Source organism: Orcinus orca, chromosome 6 (assembly GCF_937001465.1).
Source record: "Orcinus orca chromosome 6, mOrcOrc1.1, whole genome shotgun sequence".
NCBI lineage: Eukaryota > Metazoa > Chordata > Mammalia > Artiodactyla > Delphinidae > Orcinus > Orcinus orca.
Window position 1 is genome coordinate 15,934,334 of NC_064564.1, and position 16,760 is coordinate 15,951,093.

General features: G+C 51.7%; 1 protein-coding gene across 3 annotated transcripts; it reads left to right on the forward strand.

Moving 5' to 3' along the window:
• The first annotated feature begins 1,158 nt into the window (after positions 1–1,158).
• Positions 1,159–16,177, forward strand: CLU (clusterin). Of its 3 annotated transcripts, none has more exons than XM_004270697.4 (9): positions 1,159–1,463; positions 4,944–5,060; positions 6,379–6,527; positions 8,602–8,772; positions 10,275–10,686; positions 11,754–11,858; positions 14,562–14,791; positions 15,510–15,679; positions 15,931–16,177. In XM_004270697.4, exons 2-9 carry the CDS (start codon positions 4,982–4,984, stop codon positions 15,938–15,940), a joined length of 1,326 nt encoding a protein of 441 aa, XP_004270745.1. In that variant the 5' UTR covers positions 1,159–1,463; positions 4,944–4,981; the 3' UTR covers positions 15,941–16,177. The 3 variants fall into 3 exon arrangements, with proteins under 3 accessions (XP_004270745.1, XP_049567700.1, XP_049567699.1); XM_049711743.1 differs by lacking the exon at positions 1,159–1,463 and adding an exon at positions 3,896–3,919; XM_049711742.1 differs by lacking the exon at positions 1,159–1,463 and adding an exon at positions 4,292–4,415.
• Positions 16,178–16,760: the final 583 nt, after the last annotated feature.

A 16,760-nucleotide genomic window follows, 5' to 3' on the forward strand; every position in this document is an offset into this window, starting at 1 on the left:
GCAAACCAAGCTGCCTATACCTGCCCTGCCGACCCATCTCCCCCAGTCAGTATAAGAACCACCCTCCAGTCCCTGGACCTTTCTCCTGGGGCTCAAACATCCTAGGGTGAGAGTGCGTGGCTCTGTTTCTTCCCCAAGAAGTAGCTATGCCTGAGGGGCTTCTCAGTTAGTCCCCTCCCCGCCAGGGCGTGGTGTGACGCCTCCTATCCCTGTTCCACATCAAAGCCCCCTGCCAAAAAAGTCCTTTGGCAGGGCTTCCCTGGTGGCGCAGTGGTTGAGAGTCCGCCTGCCGATACAGGGGACACGGGTTCGTGCCCCGGTCCGGGAAGATCCCACATGCCGCGGAGCGTCTGGGCCCGTGAGCCATGGCCGCTGAGCCTGAGCGTCCGGAGCCTGTGCTCCGCAACAGGAGAGGCCACAACAGTGAGAGGCCCGCGTACCGCAAAAAAAAAAAAAAAAAGTCCTTTGGCAAGATTCCTCCTGAGCCAGCGGAAGAAACTTGGGGCTGGTGGAGATCAGTGACTCCCTTGTAAGCAGGGCCAGCAGCATAATTTGCGCGTCCCCGTGCACAATGACAACGCAGGGCCCCTTTTGTTCAAAAACTCTTAAGAATTTCAAGACTTGGGCAGTAGCTCCTCAAAGTGTAGGGCAGCAGGGTCCCGTGCTCATGAAGCCCGCCCTGCTTGGCTGGGTCCCAAGTGGATGGGGAAAATACTTGCTTAACGTCCAGGAGTCAAGGAGTCTGGGAGGCCTTCTAGTTCCCCATATGGATGCTGTGTTTATCCCTAAAAACACATTTCTGTTTCCTCCCGGCCAGCAGGTCTGCCAAAGGACCACCAGGTCAGGTGGTGGTTCGGGAAGCCGGCATTTTGTACTTCCTGTGTTTTAGCACGACATCCCTCTCCATCACACCCACGTTATTTCTGACGCTGTTCTACTTCAATGGAGCCAGAGGAGTGGCGCGTGTTGAATGCGAAAGATTAACGTTCAATTGGGCAGCGGAACACTGACGTTCTACTGGGGACGAGGCACCAGCCAGGGGCGCAGAGCATCCCTCCATCTCTGCGGAGCTGGGTGCCAGCTCTGCACGTTAATTCAGGCTCTGCCCTCCTGGGGGCGCAGTGCCCCAGCTCTGAGCCCCCGGGGACGGGGAGCCGGTAGCGGTGCGCGCCCGCACCCCAGGGTCTGTCTCCGCCGGAGCCTTTCTTGGTGCTGATACGCGCCCCCGCGCCCCCTGCCGGGTGCTGCACCGGACATCCACCCGCCCGCACCTCCGAACCCCCTCCCGCACCGGCTTCCAGAAAGCTCCCGGTGCTTTCTACCGCATTCTTTGGGCGTGAGTCATGCAGGTTTGCAGCCAGCCCCAAAGTGGGTGTATACGCAGCAGAGCGCTATAAATACGAGCGCCTCACCGTGCTGTGCACGCGGCGTCGCCAGGAGGAGCGCGCGGGCACCGCTGACCGGTGAGATGTCCCCACCTTTCCTGCCCCTGCGCAGAGCCTGGCCGGGACTGATGAGCGGGCGGGGGGCGGCACCCAGGCGAGGAGAGGACGGCTACTGGGAGTCACAGGGCTGTCAGAGGGGCGCTTTAGATGGAGTCGCGGATCCTGGGAAGGGAGGTGGTCGGAGCCCCATCACCAGACAGCGGAGCCGGGACCGAATTGCCGGCAGACAGGCAAGGGACTCAGGAAGCCCTTTGTTCATCAGCTCCAACCACAATTCTGTGGAGTAAACGGGATAGATGTAAGGATCCTCCTTTTGTAAAGATGTGGGAATTGACACTTGGAGGACTGACGCTGTTGCCCGAGGCCAGGCTAGTGAGTGGCAGAGCTGGCCTGCACTTGCAGCCTTTTCTGCAGCGTCTTCCTTGGAAAGGTACTGAGCTCCAGGGGTGGTTGTCAGCTTGCGCGCATGAGTCATCTTGTTTGCTCGCGAATTCTCTAGTTCTCTGGATTGTGTGTTTATAAGTAATGATGTTTTGATTTAAGTATATGTTGCAACCACTGAAATCCTACTCTTTCTGCTTCCTAATGCACCAGGGTACATCAGAGAAACATCACACAACCTCCATCAGACTTCAGACATCTGATTCAACTGTCTCATTTTACAGATGATAATCTGAAGCCTGGAGAGGTTTAGGACCATCTCCAAAGATAGACAGCAAATAGGGATCAGAATTGGGATTAGAACCCAAGCCTTGACCTTCCAGAATTTCTGGACCTAATGAAAAAAAGAAACTTCTTATTATTTTTTTTTAAGAGTGAAGTTTGGAATTTGAGCGTAAGTACAGATACTATAAAAGGATGCTCGCCAGAGTGTTCATGATAATAATAGTGGGAAATCACAGACAATTTAAATGCCTGGCCTCGTGGGATAGCAAAATAAAGTACATCAGAAAAAGGACTCCATTACACAGCCACAAAAGTGTGCTTTTAGAGAGTATTTGAAGATAGTGGGTGTAAAGGATCCCATTGTATGCAAATGCATAGAAAAGAGGAAATATACCACATAATGTTTGCCTCTCGATGGTGTGAATTACAGGTGAATTATTTTCTCATGTTTCTTTTTGTTTGAGTTTTCTGCATTTGGGGAGGCAGTAGGAGAGGAGCTTGGGCTTTGGGCTTTAAACCCTGCAGCTTACTAGCTGCGTGACCATGTCCTCCCCACGGCTTCCTCTGGGGAAAGGAGGGCCTTGGAGTGGCTTGTTCAATCAGAGCAGTTGGCAACCAGGCACCCTGGCCAGGAGATGGGTGGGGAGGTGAGTCAGTGCAAAGGGAGGGCAGTTTGGCTGCGCAGCCGCTGTTCTCCTACTGGCCTTGGACTAGTATCGATATCACCTGCAAGCTTATTAGAAAAGCAATCTCTGAATCAGAATCAGCATTATAACAAGACTCCCGGGTAATTCGTAGGAGCTGATCACATCACGGAGGCAAAGCCCACAGTCAGGGAGGGACCACAGGTGACCTTTGTGTACCTGCTTCAGTTCCTCTGTCCCTCTCCCAACACACCACCTCCTCCCACTTCCCCGATAGATACTGCCAATGCCCGTGATTGACCCTACGTCAATTTTGAAGGAGTCGGAATTTCCTATGATTACATAAGACGCTTGGGTTTACAGAACGCGTTCCCATCTCTAAGGTCTCTATTAGATCCCTTTTACAGGTGAGGAAACGGAGGTTCAGAGACTTAAGTGACTTGGTGTCAAGGAAACAACACTGGACTGGGGTTTGGGGGGGCTGAGTCCTCATCCTGGGGTTGTCACCAGCTTGCTGCAGGCCTTGGGGAGCCCCATCCTGTCTCTGGGTTCGGCCTCCCCTCTGAGGTGGACGGATTGGGCAGGAGACAGGTCTCTCTCCCAGCTCGGAACTCGATGGCTCCCACGGCCCCCTGGCTCTTGGTGGGAGATCCTGTACTGACCGCTGCGATTCCAGACTTCTCATCCAGAGCTCTTGCCTTTGGCTGCCCCGTCTCTCTTTTCCTCAGGACCCAATGCCCTGTCTTCTGGTCCCAACCTATTTCAGAGTCTCGTGTCTGGATTTCTCAGAAGTCTTTGCTATCGGGGGCCTCTTGCTGGAGGGGTGTTTCTCGCCAGCTCTCTCTCTGGCGTGCCAAAGGCTCTGTCCCTGTTTGAGGCGTTTCAGGCTTCAGTGAGCAGCTAGGACAGAGCCACGGAGACCTGAAATAGCACCCTGGCTCAGCTGCCCACTCACCATCTCTGGGGAAGGCGGTGACCCGCTCTCTTCTCCCACGCTGCTCGGGAACCACAGCCTGGCTGCCTTACTAATTATGTCTCAGGAGAGACTTGCCTTATTAATATTCTCCCAAGGGTCCAGATGGGCCTGCTGAGCAGACAGCAGCTTCTGGATGTGCATCATTTCAGGAAGGGGAGACCCCCTTCCCATTCTCTTAGGGGAAACGGGTGAGTTCAGATGAGCATTGGGGTGAAGGGCAGTGCAGGGGGAGGGGTTTCTGTTTTGCAACAACTTCAGCTTCTGGGAAAGGGTCCATTGTGTAAGACCAGCTGGTCCAGGGCTCAAGGCAGCTAGCCGAGTGGTGGTGGGAGGACCCTGGCACACACCCTGCTGTGGGCTTAGAGGGACTGGCTGCGTGAAAGGGACCTGGCAGAGCAGAGTGGCACGTCCTCCCACAGGGACTTTTCCTGGGGAGGTTCCTTGCCCTGTCCCCACTCCGCCGTTAATCCTTTGGCTTTGCCCCTCCCTCTCTATTCCCTGAAGACAACTGTCCTCCCCACCTTGTTTTACTCTCATCCACGCTAGGGGTGACAAATGGATTTATTTCCCTGAAGCAACCCAGAGGCTGTCACTGCCTCAGACCCTTGAAAACCAATTTCAGGAGGTGTCGAGCCTTGGTGGGGACAGTGCTGTGATTGATTGGTGATGCCTGCTGTGGGCAGGGTGGGTGATGCAGACAGCAGGGGGCTGTCTGTGCTGTGGGCTGCAGTCCTCACTTTAGGGGGACGGCAGAGGCCAGCTGAGTGACCCAAGAGAGGTGTTTTCAGGGTTTGTTTGATGTGAGCAGGTATCATCAGATAGATGCCCTTTCTGGATGCAGAAAGCACATGTGCCTTTTTTAGGCATAGTCAGCTATTATGGGGGACAAGGAGAAGGAGGAAGGAGGAGGGCGGCTCGGACCAGAGCCCAGTGGCTCTGACTCTGGAGTTCTCGTTTCTTCTATATCAGGCTGCTGTCCTGTGGTTCCTCCCCGTACCCACTTCCTCCACTTTCTTTTGAAGGGGCCCAGTGGCAAGTCTGATACTTTCTTGTCACTTCCCTGGGATAAAAAGTCGGTGATGCCAGCTGCGGGGAGAGTGGAGGGCAAGGCCTCAGCAGGGTTCCTGGGAAGCCGCACAGGCAGCAGGCTGGGCCCGTAACCAGCGGGCTGTCTAGCTGTTACCATGACAGTCCCCTGTTCTCTGCAAACAGAGGCGTGCTAGGATTCCAGAATTGGAGAAGGAGGCAAGATGAAGACTCTACTGCTGCTCGTGGGCCTGCTGCTGAGCTGGGAGAATGGCGGGGCAATCTCGGACAAAGAGCTCCAGGGTAAGTGACCAGGCGTGCTCTCCTGGCATGCTTCCCTGTGTCAGGGCCCCAAGGGTTAAGACCACCTTTGTCCTGTGCATCGGATCGGGTTTGCTCTGCCCGGGCCCCTCTCTGAGCCGTCTCTCGCCGGCCTAGGCTCTCTGTGGTCAGGTGGGCTTCCAGGCAGTTTCAGGTAGACCCCAAGCCCTTTCTGGCTGCTGCAGCTCGCTTGGCTATTCCCCTCCCCGTCTGCTCGGTCCGGCATCCACACCTCTTCCATGAAGCTCCATGAAGCCTGGACCATTGGAACCTCTGTGGGTTTCCCCTTGAGTTTCCATAGCACTTACTACCTGTATCCACCACCTTTCCACCTAGAAAACCAATGCTCCGGATTCAGGTAAGGCGGAATATCATTCACTACGAGGGCTTGTCATCCTTCAGAGCCCAGGTGGTGGTTCCCCTCTGCTGCCAGGCCTTTCCTGAAACCTGTCTTCCCTCTGCCCCACTCTTGTCCTATGAGCTGACTGACTCTCTGGGGGTAATAGTTAAAAACCGAAGCGTTGAGCTCAGAGCTGGGTGGAAATCTGGCTCCACCCTCCCCAGCTGTATAACCCTGGGTAAGTATCTTGATCTCACTGCGATTCTTTATCCTCGATTGTGCAAAGGGGTGAAGACAGTGTCAAGAGTATTAAATAAAATGCACGTGAAGTGTCCAGCTCAGCATTTGGCCCAGGATAAGAACCAGAGAAGCATTGGCTGTTACTTTCGGTACTTTGGTGACATTGTCTCATTACATTTGTCACACGGTGTGGTGTCTGATCACAGTCTCCTTGAAGGATGGTGCTATTAAGTCACCTCTGTGGCCCTGTCACCTGACACTGCATTGGAACAGCGAAGTTCAGATGTTTGCTTAAACTGCATTGCAGAAAGACTTGTATCCACAATAACACTATTTTATATTTTGATGCTTAAACAGTTACGCTGCCAGGATTTTTTTTTTTTCCCTTGAAAAATTTCTTCTGCAGCTGGGTAGGCTGCTTCTCCAGAGCTCCAGGGGCGGACTGGGTTGTCCCTCCTCTGGGGCGTGTCCGCTCCGATGGTTTGCATTTCTGAGCAGCTGGGTGTAATCGATTCTCTGGCCCTGGGTCTACAGTGAGCCCTGGGATGGAACCTGTGTCAGGGCAAAGCTGGGGCCGGAAGGCTGCCTGCCAGGAGGATCCCAGCCATGGCAGCCCCTGGGCCCACTGGCCTTTCTGACCATTCCAGCTGGTTCCAGGGTTATATCCCCAGCACCATCCCTTCCTCTGGCCTCATCTACCTCCCTGCTCTTTTCTTGCAGAAATGTCCACCGAGGGGAGTAAGTACATTAATAAAGAAATTAAAAATGCTCTCAAGGAGGTGAAACAGATAAAGACCCTAATAGAACAGACCAACGAAGAGCGCAAATCATTGCTTGGCTCCTTAGAGGAGGCCAAGAAGAAGAAAGAGGTAAGAAGAGCCCGGGTGACCCCCACCTTGATCCGCTGTGCTGGAGGGAGGGAGGGGCCGTTGCTCTTCCAAATGCCCTGCCAGGTTACTATGGTGACCCGCAGGCCTTCTCCGGTTGTGTCAGCTGATACTGGGGCTGTGGTTAACAGATAGGGAAGGTTTATTTGCTTTTCAAAGCTTCAAGCCGTGAGATCTTGGATCTGGTTTTGTTACAAGCCTGGCCCAGGGCCTGCCGCCCAGATTCACTTCAGTAGATTTTTCTAAACCCAGACTATGTGTAAGGTCCAAGGCAGGCTTTGGGTAGGGCCTGTCACTGTCACAGGTTAGGAGAGGGGTGGCACCCTACCTTCAGGAAGCTTATCTAGTAGGGGCGATACCTTCGGGGGTACGGCGGGTGCACGCCGTATTGCCCAAGGCTCTATAGAGTTCTGGACTACTTCGTAAAGAGACACCTAGGTCCAATGGTGAACATACAAAACGAAAACACTATAATTCAATAAGGAGCTTATTTAAAAAGTCAATAATGTCCTTCAGGGTCTCCTCAAAGCCTATTCCCATTGCCACCCTACCCGTAATGACAGAGATGCTGAGATGGGGCCCCCTGCCACCTTCATGATCCCTGATGCATGGAGTAAAAGCATTATAAAGACTCAGAAAAGTTGTGCGGTGAAGGAAGCACATGTAACTTCATTTAATCCAAGTGTTTTCCAAATCGAATTGACCATGGAATCCATTTATTTTTTCCTGATAGCTTGTAGCACAATTCCATGGAAACCACTTAAGGACATGTTGGCCTGGGTGCAGCTCTAACTTTCTTTGAAACTTAGTACCTTTCTTGGCATCAGTATTAGTTCTCATCACACTGTGAGAAACCTAGAGCCCTTGTAGAAGTGGCAGGCCCTGTTCATGAATTTTTGCGCTTCTCATTGGAGTTTGATATTTGACAATCCAGGTTCTATGATAAAGCATATCAAGTTTGGAAAAAGGCTCCATGACTTCTTAGTTGAGGAATATGCGAACCGGAAAGAAAGGAATTGGGCAGCAGAGTTGACGCCTGTGAGTTGGCCCAGTTGGAGGCGTGGTGGCCATCTCGGACGAGGGGGGCAGGGGACACAGAGCAAGAGAAGACCTCACATATTCAGATATTCATAGTGTAGCTTTGCTTTGGGGTATGGATGGTCTACTTAATTCTTTGAAGAGTAATACACTCATTTATCAAGATTTTAATATAGGAAAGCAGAAGTTTTTCCATAACCCTTTTACCTAAGGACAATTCACTTAACATTTGATCTATTTCTTACTACATTTTCTCCTCTATACTTTTTGGACAGTGACTATACTCAAACTCCTGAATTTTTAACATGAAAAATGCTTATTATAATACTTAAAACTTACGACAAACATCCCTTGTAATGCTGTCCTATCTACCTTTTGTAGGTACCACAGTTTCCTTCACTTGTCCCCTAGTTTTGAGCATTGGGGTTGATTCCAGCATTTTTGTTGCCACACATGAATATTGTAACAGATATCTTCAAGCATATGGATTTTTCCTTTATTGCAGGAATTCCTTGGGATAGATTCTTGTAGAATTACTGGATCAAATGTCATGGTCATCTTGGAGAGTTTCGGTAGTAGTGGTGACTTTAATTTCGGAAGCTTACCTATTCCTGTGGCATGCCAGGGACCATGGTTGCAATAGAGAAATAAGATTCAGGGAAGCTTTGAAAGATGACGTTTAAATTCCAGAAGTTGAGACTAGGAAGTGGGGTATTAGCGAGAGGGAAGTCCTGGGGTAGAGACTGTAAGTGCAGCGTCAGAGAAAGGAGCTGTCCAGATGAGCTCTAATGGATGGAAAGGACTAAGGAGCAGTTGGATCTTGAAGACGAGAGGATGTTTAGAGCCAGATGGGGAGGGAATTCCAGGTGGGCAGATGCGGGAACACGTGAGCCAGAGCAGGGATGGAAATAAGCACCCCATGTGGCCAGGTTGGGCCGGGGGGCCAGCACCACGGTGCCTGCTTGGGGAAGGGGAAGCCGTGGTTTCTGTTGCTAACCCAGCCTCGGTCCTCTTGTAGGATGCCCTGAATGACACCAAGGATTCTGAAACGAAGCTGAAGGCGTCCCAGGGGGTGTGCAATGAGACCATGACGGCCCTCTGGGAGGAGTGTAAGCCTTGCCTGAAACAGACCTGCATGAAGTTCTACGCGCGTGTCTGCAGAAGCGGCTCGGGACTGGTGGGCCAACAGGTGACAAGGGGCCCCGCTTCTTGAGCACAGCCTGGGCTCTGGTTGGGCAGTGAGGAGAACTGAATATGCTTCTTTGGTTCTGCACCCAATTCCAAGTGTGGGGATTTCCCCATCAAGAATTTCTCCCACACCGGCTGGGTGTCCTGCAGTTGAACTCCGCTCTGACCCCGTCTACCCAGAGACAGCGTCGGACCCCACGGGCTCAGGGCTCAGTCCCACAGGACGCCTCCCCATCCCCACTGCCAACTTCAGCCGCCGATCACAAGTCCAGGTGGTCACCTGTGTTTCTGCCGGACTGGCTGTAGATTAGAGTTTCCCATGACCGCCCCCTTGGGTTCAATTAATTTGCTAGATGAGCTCATAGAACTCGGAGAAACATTTTACATACTAGATTATTGGTGTGTTGTAAAAGGATATAACTCAGAAACAGCCAGATGGAAGAGATGCCCAGGGGGAGGGATGGGGAAAGGATGGGGAACTTCCATCACCTCTTCTAGTTCAACAGTCTCCTGCATCTCATTGGCACATGTGTTCATCAACCCAGAAGCTCCCCAAGCCCATCCTTTTGGGTTTAATGGAGGCATCATTACATAGGTACGATTGATTAAATCATTGACCATTGGTCATTGATTCAAGGTCCAGCCCCTCTCCCCTCCTTGGAAATCAGGTGGTGGGGCTGAAAGTTCCAACCCTCTAATCCTAGGGTTGGCTCCCCTGGCGACCAGCCCCCATCCCTAGGTGCTTTCCGAAAAGTCACCTCACTAACATAACAAAAGACACCGTTATTGCTCTTAGCACAGGAAATTCCAAGGGCTTTAGGACCTCTTTATCAAGGACCAGACCAAATATATATTTCTTATTATAAATCACAATATCACAGCTTCATTTCACATGCAGTTGATTAGTTCTGGCTGCATTGGGGCCCAGAGCGCTGTGATCAATTGGTAATGTCTGCTATGAGTGCAGTAATGTGGAGTCATGAAAAGCACCTGTGCCAGGTATTTGCCATCTTCCGAAGACTCTCATTCAGCAATTATTAGCTGCCTAACGTAACAAATGGCTCCACGGTATGGCAGAGCCCTGCATCCACTTAAACAGAAGGAATTAAGAATTTTTAGTACCCTATTACTGATCCTCCCTGTCCTCCGGGCCTTGCTCAGCTAGGGCTCATGAATTTCGCCCTTTCCAGGAGTCCCGTCAGTTGGCCCTTGGCTGAGCGGGCTTGGGGATCACCAGTGGCCAAAGAGGACAGCAGACTAGTCTCATGTGACGGGCCTTGTGACTCTCTCGGCCTCGCAGGTCTTCCTAAGCTCTTCCCCTCGGGGTCGGTAGAAAGGAAAGGCACTGACCTGGACAGTTCAGAGATGGGGAGCCAGTCCCAGCCTGGCCTTCTGCCGCCTGCTGTGATTCTGAGTTGCCCCGGGTGCAGGCAGGAGGGGCCGGGCCTGGCCCGTCTTGACAAGGGGGAAGCACCCCTGACTGTCCCCTGTCTCCTGTCGCAGCTCGAGGAGTTCCTGAACCAGAGCTCCCCCTTCTACTTATGGATCAACGGTGACCGCATCGACTCCCTGCTGGAGAACGACCGGCAGCAGGGCCACGTGATGGACGTCATGGAGGACAGCTTCACCCGCGCATCCAACATCATGGACGAGCTCTTCCAGGACCGGTTCTTTCCCCGGAAGTTCCAGGACACTCAGTATTACTCGCCCTTTGGCTCGTTCCCAAGGGGATCGCTCTTCTTCAATCCCAAGTCCCGCTTCGCCCGGAACGTCATGCCTTTCCCCTTGTTGGAACCCCTGAACTTCCATGACATGTTTCAGCCCTTCTTTGACATGATCCACCAGGCCCAGCAGGCCATGGATGACCACATGCATAGAACTCCCTACCACTTCCCGATGGCGGAATTCCCAGGAGGTTAGAAGGATGGGATGGGAAATCACAATTCATTGAGATGCTAACCCGTTAGATGCTCAGAACTGTGGCAGGGGCTTGGCATGTGTCATCTGAATTCCACCCCCAGAAACCTGGGGAGGGTGCTCTCATCCCGGTTTGATGGGGAGAAAACTATGACAGGATGGTGAAGGAGCATGTCCAAGGGTTCACAGCTGATAAAGTGGGAGCCAGTCAAATCTAGCCCTGCAGGATTCAGAATCTGTGTTCTTTCGAGTGTACCAAGCTCCTTCCAGCAACTGGAGGGCATGACATTGACTCTTTCATCTAGAGAACTAGACCCCTTTGTCTTGGGAACTCAGGTGGCTTTATGTGGACGCCATGCATATATTGGTGACAAATTATATAATCAGCTCATGGTACGGTTAAGAAAGCTGTTTGTGGCTGTAACCTTAGGGTCTGGCAGTGAATGGGCACACAATGAATATATTTTGAATGAAGGAACTCTAACATGGACACGAGAAGCCAAAACTTTTCAGAAGTGATTTCCTTCATTGAACCAATAGACACTCGTTGGCCAACCCCATCTCCTAAATGCTACAGTTTGACCAGCACTGGGCTGTGGCTTGAAACGGATTGGAAACACAGGAGGGTATTGAATTGAACGAGGAGTTTACTGCCTATCCATAATGGGGGGCTCCCTGTGTTACAAGGAGGTTCTAAGGTGGATCCTATTCCTGCCTTCAAGGTGCTTGCTGTCTGACCCGGGGAGAGAAATGAGCCAGACAGAATGCAGAGCAGAACGGGTTATGATGCCAGAGAGAAGTACGAGCAGGCAGGAGACGTGCCAGCAGGTGGGGATGGTGGGGGAGGGGGCCGAACCCAGCTCAGGGGGCCCTGGGGACCACCTGCTGGTCCCGCTGCAGGGAGCCCCGATCCGAGCCTGTGTCTGCAGGCAAACAACCAGAGTCCAACCTGCTCTGCCCGCAGAACCATGTCAAAGGGCCAGACAGTAGTGTGGAAGGGCTCTGGGAGATCGCGGTGGTCCATCTCTGTGTCGCTCTGTATGACTTTCCCTTGTGCGTCTCCAGAAAACAGCAGTGACCGCACCGTGTGCAAGGAAATCCGCCACAACTCCACGGGATGCCTGAAGATGAAGGACCAGTGTGAAAAGTGCCAGGAGATCTTGTCCATGGGTGAGTCGGGGGGCCCCGTGGTCTCCTGTGTCCTCGGGTCTCCAGCACCTCACTAGGGCCGCTTTTATGGGCTCAGACGGATGCGAGTTCAAGTGCCAGCTCTGTTGCCTCCCAGCTGTGACTCTGGGTGGGGGAGTCCTTTGCCCAGCTCTGCTTGGGTCCCCATCTGGGGTCGCGGGTTAAGATGAGGGGCTGTCCCTGAAGTCGGACAGAATACAAGGTGCTTACCACACGATCCAGCTCACGGTTAACAGGCTGACGGTGGCAGGAGCTGCCGTGCTTTTCTAAAGAGCTGTCATCCTTTGACTTCCCTCAGTTCGTCTGTTCCCAAGGGCCAAACATAGTAGACATCCTCATGTTTTGCTGCAGACAGTGAGAGTTTAGGCAGTGTGGATTCTGTTAAACAAACTCTTCCCATGTGTGTGTTACTAAACACTCTTGTAAACACTTTACAAACATTTACTCTTTTTCCTGGAACAACCGGGGTGGCTACAGTTATCATCCCTGTCTTACGGAGGAGGACACTCAGTCAGAGGTTTGGTGACCTGCCCAAGATTACATGACGCCCTGGGGGCGTTTGTGGTGTGTTCCCAATCAGTGCTGCTGTGTTCTCTACCCTGAACACGTGGGTCTCTCCTAGTGGTACCCTAGCTTCCGGGCAACTTTACCTTTGGTAGGTTGGTCCCTGAGGCAGAGGAAATACCTCCCTTCCGCTGTTTCCTTCGGTTTTATCAGGGGGACTAAATTCTTCTTACTTGGAAATAACACCTATGAAAGCGGCGAAATACTTCCTGGCCGACAACAGTCTATGCTTGGAAAAAGTTAATTGTTTCCCTTGTACCGAGCGGATCGATCTTACGGCTTTGCTCTTACTTAATACTTTTTGGGTTTGCCCGGGCAGGCCTTCAGAGTCTAGCTAAATATTCCTAGTCTCATTGCTGTGATTTTAGAAGCTACTGCAAAAGAAACACAAGTGCTGTAAGAGGCTGATCTATGAAGAAGTGAGAGGTGAGTACACAACCTCCTGGGTTTATCCCATAAAATACCACGATTAGAAGGGTGTCAATCACACCGTGAGAGAGTCACGTTAGGGCCAGAAGAAGAGACCTACAGATCCCCAGGCTCAGACTGGCGCCCCTGGCACTGATCTTAATGTTCACTGATCACAGCTTCCTGAAACAGCGGTTTTCTTTTCTACATTGAAGAAGACTTATGACCCTTTATCTAAGGTGCTTGCAGACATTTGAGCAGGTGCTGCCCGGGACCTCCAGACTGGAATTTCACAACTTCAGTACTACTGATATTTTGGACCAGGTCCTTCTTTGTGGTGGGCTGTCCTGTGCACCGTGAGATGTTTAGCAGCATCTCTGGCCTCTACCCACTGGAGGCCAGTAGCCTCCCACCCTCACCCCAGTTGTGACACCAACAAGGTTTTCAGACCTTGTCAAATCTCCCTGGGGACAGCACCGCCCCAGGTGAGAGCCACTGCTCTAGACTGCTACCCAGTTCTCAATGACAGTCCTTATTTTCAATGATTCCCTGGTAAGAAGAGTTAAGTTTCGTCATTATATACCTTTTTCAACCGAGTTTATTGTTAATAATCCTATGTCTTGCCCCACCTGACATTTTATTTTATTCTAGTAGAAATCATTACAGCCACCATGGTGAAGTGTGCAAAGAACTCCGCCTTTCCCCTGGCGTGCTTGGGTTTGATGTGCTCTTTTGGGGATAGTTTTCAAAAATCAAGGGAGAGAAAAACAGTAGTTTTGAGAGAGAGAGAGTGGGTAGTTCCCAGCCCTTATCCACCTGACAACCTGCAGTGGGCACTTGGTGACCAAAAGCAAGGAACTTCCCCGCTCTCTGGTGAGCTTGGCGACCAGCCATGGTGGGCAGGTGGGCAAAGCCCGGATGCCCAACCCCAGGCTACTGTGCTCTGTGGCCCGAGGGTCCTGACTGGCTCTTCTGCTACCCAGGCTCCTGGGGCCAGAATTTCCAACTCCATAGATATAGGCAAGCTTGGAGAATTTTCCAGAGCCACAGACTCAGAGTAGGAAGAGCCCAAGTTTAGGAGTTAAAGCCCGGGGTTCAACATCCTGCCCTCGCAAATCGTTCATCCTATGACTTTAGGCAAATGATGTACCGCTCTGGTCCTCAGTTTCATTCTTGATAATACTTCACGTCAGAATACATCTGACTATTAGAGATCACGGCTATCCAGTGCACTCGGTGGTGCCCGGTACATAGCAGGTACCATGGCAGCTACAAGTGACATCCACCGTTTCCTGCAATGACTAATGGAGGGAAGGAGGGCAGTGAGGTCTGAGCACATGGAGCCCTGAGGTCCATGCTTCTTGAGGTGTGGGCAGTGCCCCTCATTGCTGGTCCCCAAGGGGACAGGGTCGTGCACCCAAAGAGAAATCAGTGATGTCACTGAGACGGTTTAGTTCAGATGACATCGTCTCCCAGGGCAAGACTTTCTCAATGAAGGACGCGCACGCTGATTTACATGCGGGGCGAGCCTTCTGTTTTGTCTTGAGCTGCTAGCGAACGCTTGGTGGACTGGAGCTTGGAGTAGCTCTGCCTTAGCTCTGCCTTAGGTCCTGGCTGCGTGAACTGGTTGCCATTTGTTTTCATCCCTTTTTAGCTCTCCCTTCACGTTTCTGTCGTTTGTCTTTTTTTTTTTTTTTTTAAATCTCCGGGCAGACTGTTCAGCGAACGACTCCTCTCAGATGCAGCTGCGCCAGCAGCTGAACATGTCCCTGCAGATGGCGGAGAAGTTCAGCAAGCTGTACGACCAGCTGCTCCAGTCCTACCAGCAGAAGATGCTGAACACATCCTCCCTGCTGAAGCAGCTGAACGAGCAGTTCACCTGGGTGTCCCAGCTGGCCAACCTCACGCACAGCGACAGCCAGCACTATCTCCAGGTCTCCACGGTGAGTCTGTCCTGGCCACACACTGAAGCTGGGCTCAAGGTGTTGTCTGGAGCTCATGTGATCCTCCCCCAGGGCCGAAACGGGGTGAAGATGTTCAAGAGCGCATGTCTGCTTTTCACTGAGCATTTGTCGTATGGCAGGAAACAAAAACCTCAGGTCCAGTGGTGCATGGAAACCTCATCACTCAGTGACGTGGAATGTCATGAACCCATTTTACAGATGAGGAAACTGAGAGGTTCAACAGCTTACCCAGCATCTCCTATCTGCAGGGTGATCACCTGGGTGTTTGTTTGAACCTGTCTGCCCGGCTGCAGAGCTAGTGCCCTTTCCGGGGAGCTGCCTTGCTGCCCCGTCCTGCCTAGGATGGCTCATGAATTGTCCCATCGTTCTCCTCCAGTGATAAGAAGCTTCCCTCTAGTGCTGGGAACCTTTTCTTTTTCTTTCCCTGATTCCTCTTCTACCACCACGTGGCCAGTGGCTCCTCAAAGGAAACATGTTTCACTCGGTGGGGCTCCCCCAGGTTGGTCCTTCGTGAATGACATTTACACCCACAAACGAGGGTCTCTGAATTAGGGCATTTCTGTTCACCAAGTTGTATAGGTGTCGAGGTGAGTAAAAAGCAAAGAGGTCAACTGATCCGAATTAAGCCTGACTTCAGGTGCCAAATGAGTCCGTGTTGACCGTTGTTTCCGCCCTCTCGTGACTTTTCTCCTTTTAGGTGAATTCCCACAGTTCCGACCCCAGCGTTCCCTCTGGCCTCACTAAGGTGGTTGTGAAGCTCTTTGATTCCTACCCCTTCACTGTGACGGTCCCACAAGAAGTCTCCAATCCTAAGTTTATGGAGACCGTGGCAGAGAAAGCGCTACAACAATACCGCCAGAAGAGCCGGTGAGTGTGCGGGCCTCACCTGCGGTCCCTCTGGGCCCGTCAGGTCCCTGGGGACTGAGAAGAGGGCAGAGGACCTGCCCTGGGAATCGCTGCTCCTGTAGCCACAGCGCAGGCAGGGAGCCACGAAGTTACTGGGAATTTTCTCCTTCCTTTGGAGGATGTTTCTTCTGGGTTGATAAGAATTGGAGCGTTGGTTGCTGCCTCTCTGTGAATATCAGGCCTCACCTTCCCCTCCCCGCCTTCTTTTTCAGGGAGGAGTGAGACGTGAGCGTTGCTTTTCCAAGTATGGGGGTGTCTGCGTCCAGCTGCCCCCGCGATGAGCCACAGCCCCCTCTAGAGAGCTCTGCACGTCACCAGCTGACCAGGCCCTGGGCTCGAGGCCCTCCTGACCGCACCCAGCTTCTCCCTCTGGATTTGCACTGTAATGCCTGCATTTGCTGATCACGGGAAGAACTTCCCCGCATGCCACTAACTCAATAAACCGCCTTGTAATCTGAATGCTCTGCTGTGTCCTCTTTATGCTATTTTTGTTTTGTTTTGTTTTTTTTACATCTCCCACACACTTTCATTTGGGTGTGGAAGAAAAAAGGAGAAAAGAAAAAGCAGTGGCTAAGATGGTATGTTCTCATATAGTTGAGCATAAAAGGAGTGGGACAGTGAAGTTGACCCAGTTCAAAGATTTCTTGCTTTTAGGAAGAGAGATGTTCCCTATAGCCAGCTAAAAATACGTTTCTGAAAAATGAATCTTTTCCATTCCATTATACATCAGATACATATTCTGATGGGGGTGCAGGTGATACCCTGAAGGAATACATTGAAAATTAGGGTGCAGAAGGGGTAAAAATAAGGCATACCAGTTATCTCCATACATAATTGATATTTTCCTTATAGAAAAAGTAGTGCCCCCCCCAAACAAAACGAGGTAATTTTCTTTTAGCTGTAAGAGCCTAGAATCCCTGAGGCACCTTCTTGACTGTGGCATTGATTGGCCACTGTCTGTCTATACAAACTTTATATCTTTCCCTCAACCCCAGGAATTTCTCCTCTGCCTGGGTTTCTCGTGATGACTATTCACCCCTCA

Bases quoted from the DNA above. Each gene is read 5' to 3' on its own strand.
- CLU (XM_004270697.4), top strand. From the start codon at position 4,982: ATGAAGACTCTACTGCTGCTCGTGGGCCTGCTGCTGAGCTGGGAGAAT. The intron at 5,061-6,378 runs GTAAGTGACCAG...CTTTTCTTGCAG, and splicing joins CTCGGACAAAGAGCTCCAGG to AAATGTCCACCGAGGGGAGT. The intron at 8,773-10,274 runs GTGACAAGGGGC...CTCCTGTCGCAG, and splicing joins CGGGACTGGTGGGCCAACAG to CTCGAGGAGTTCCTGAACCA.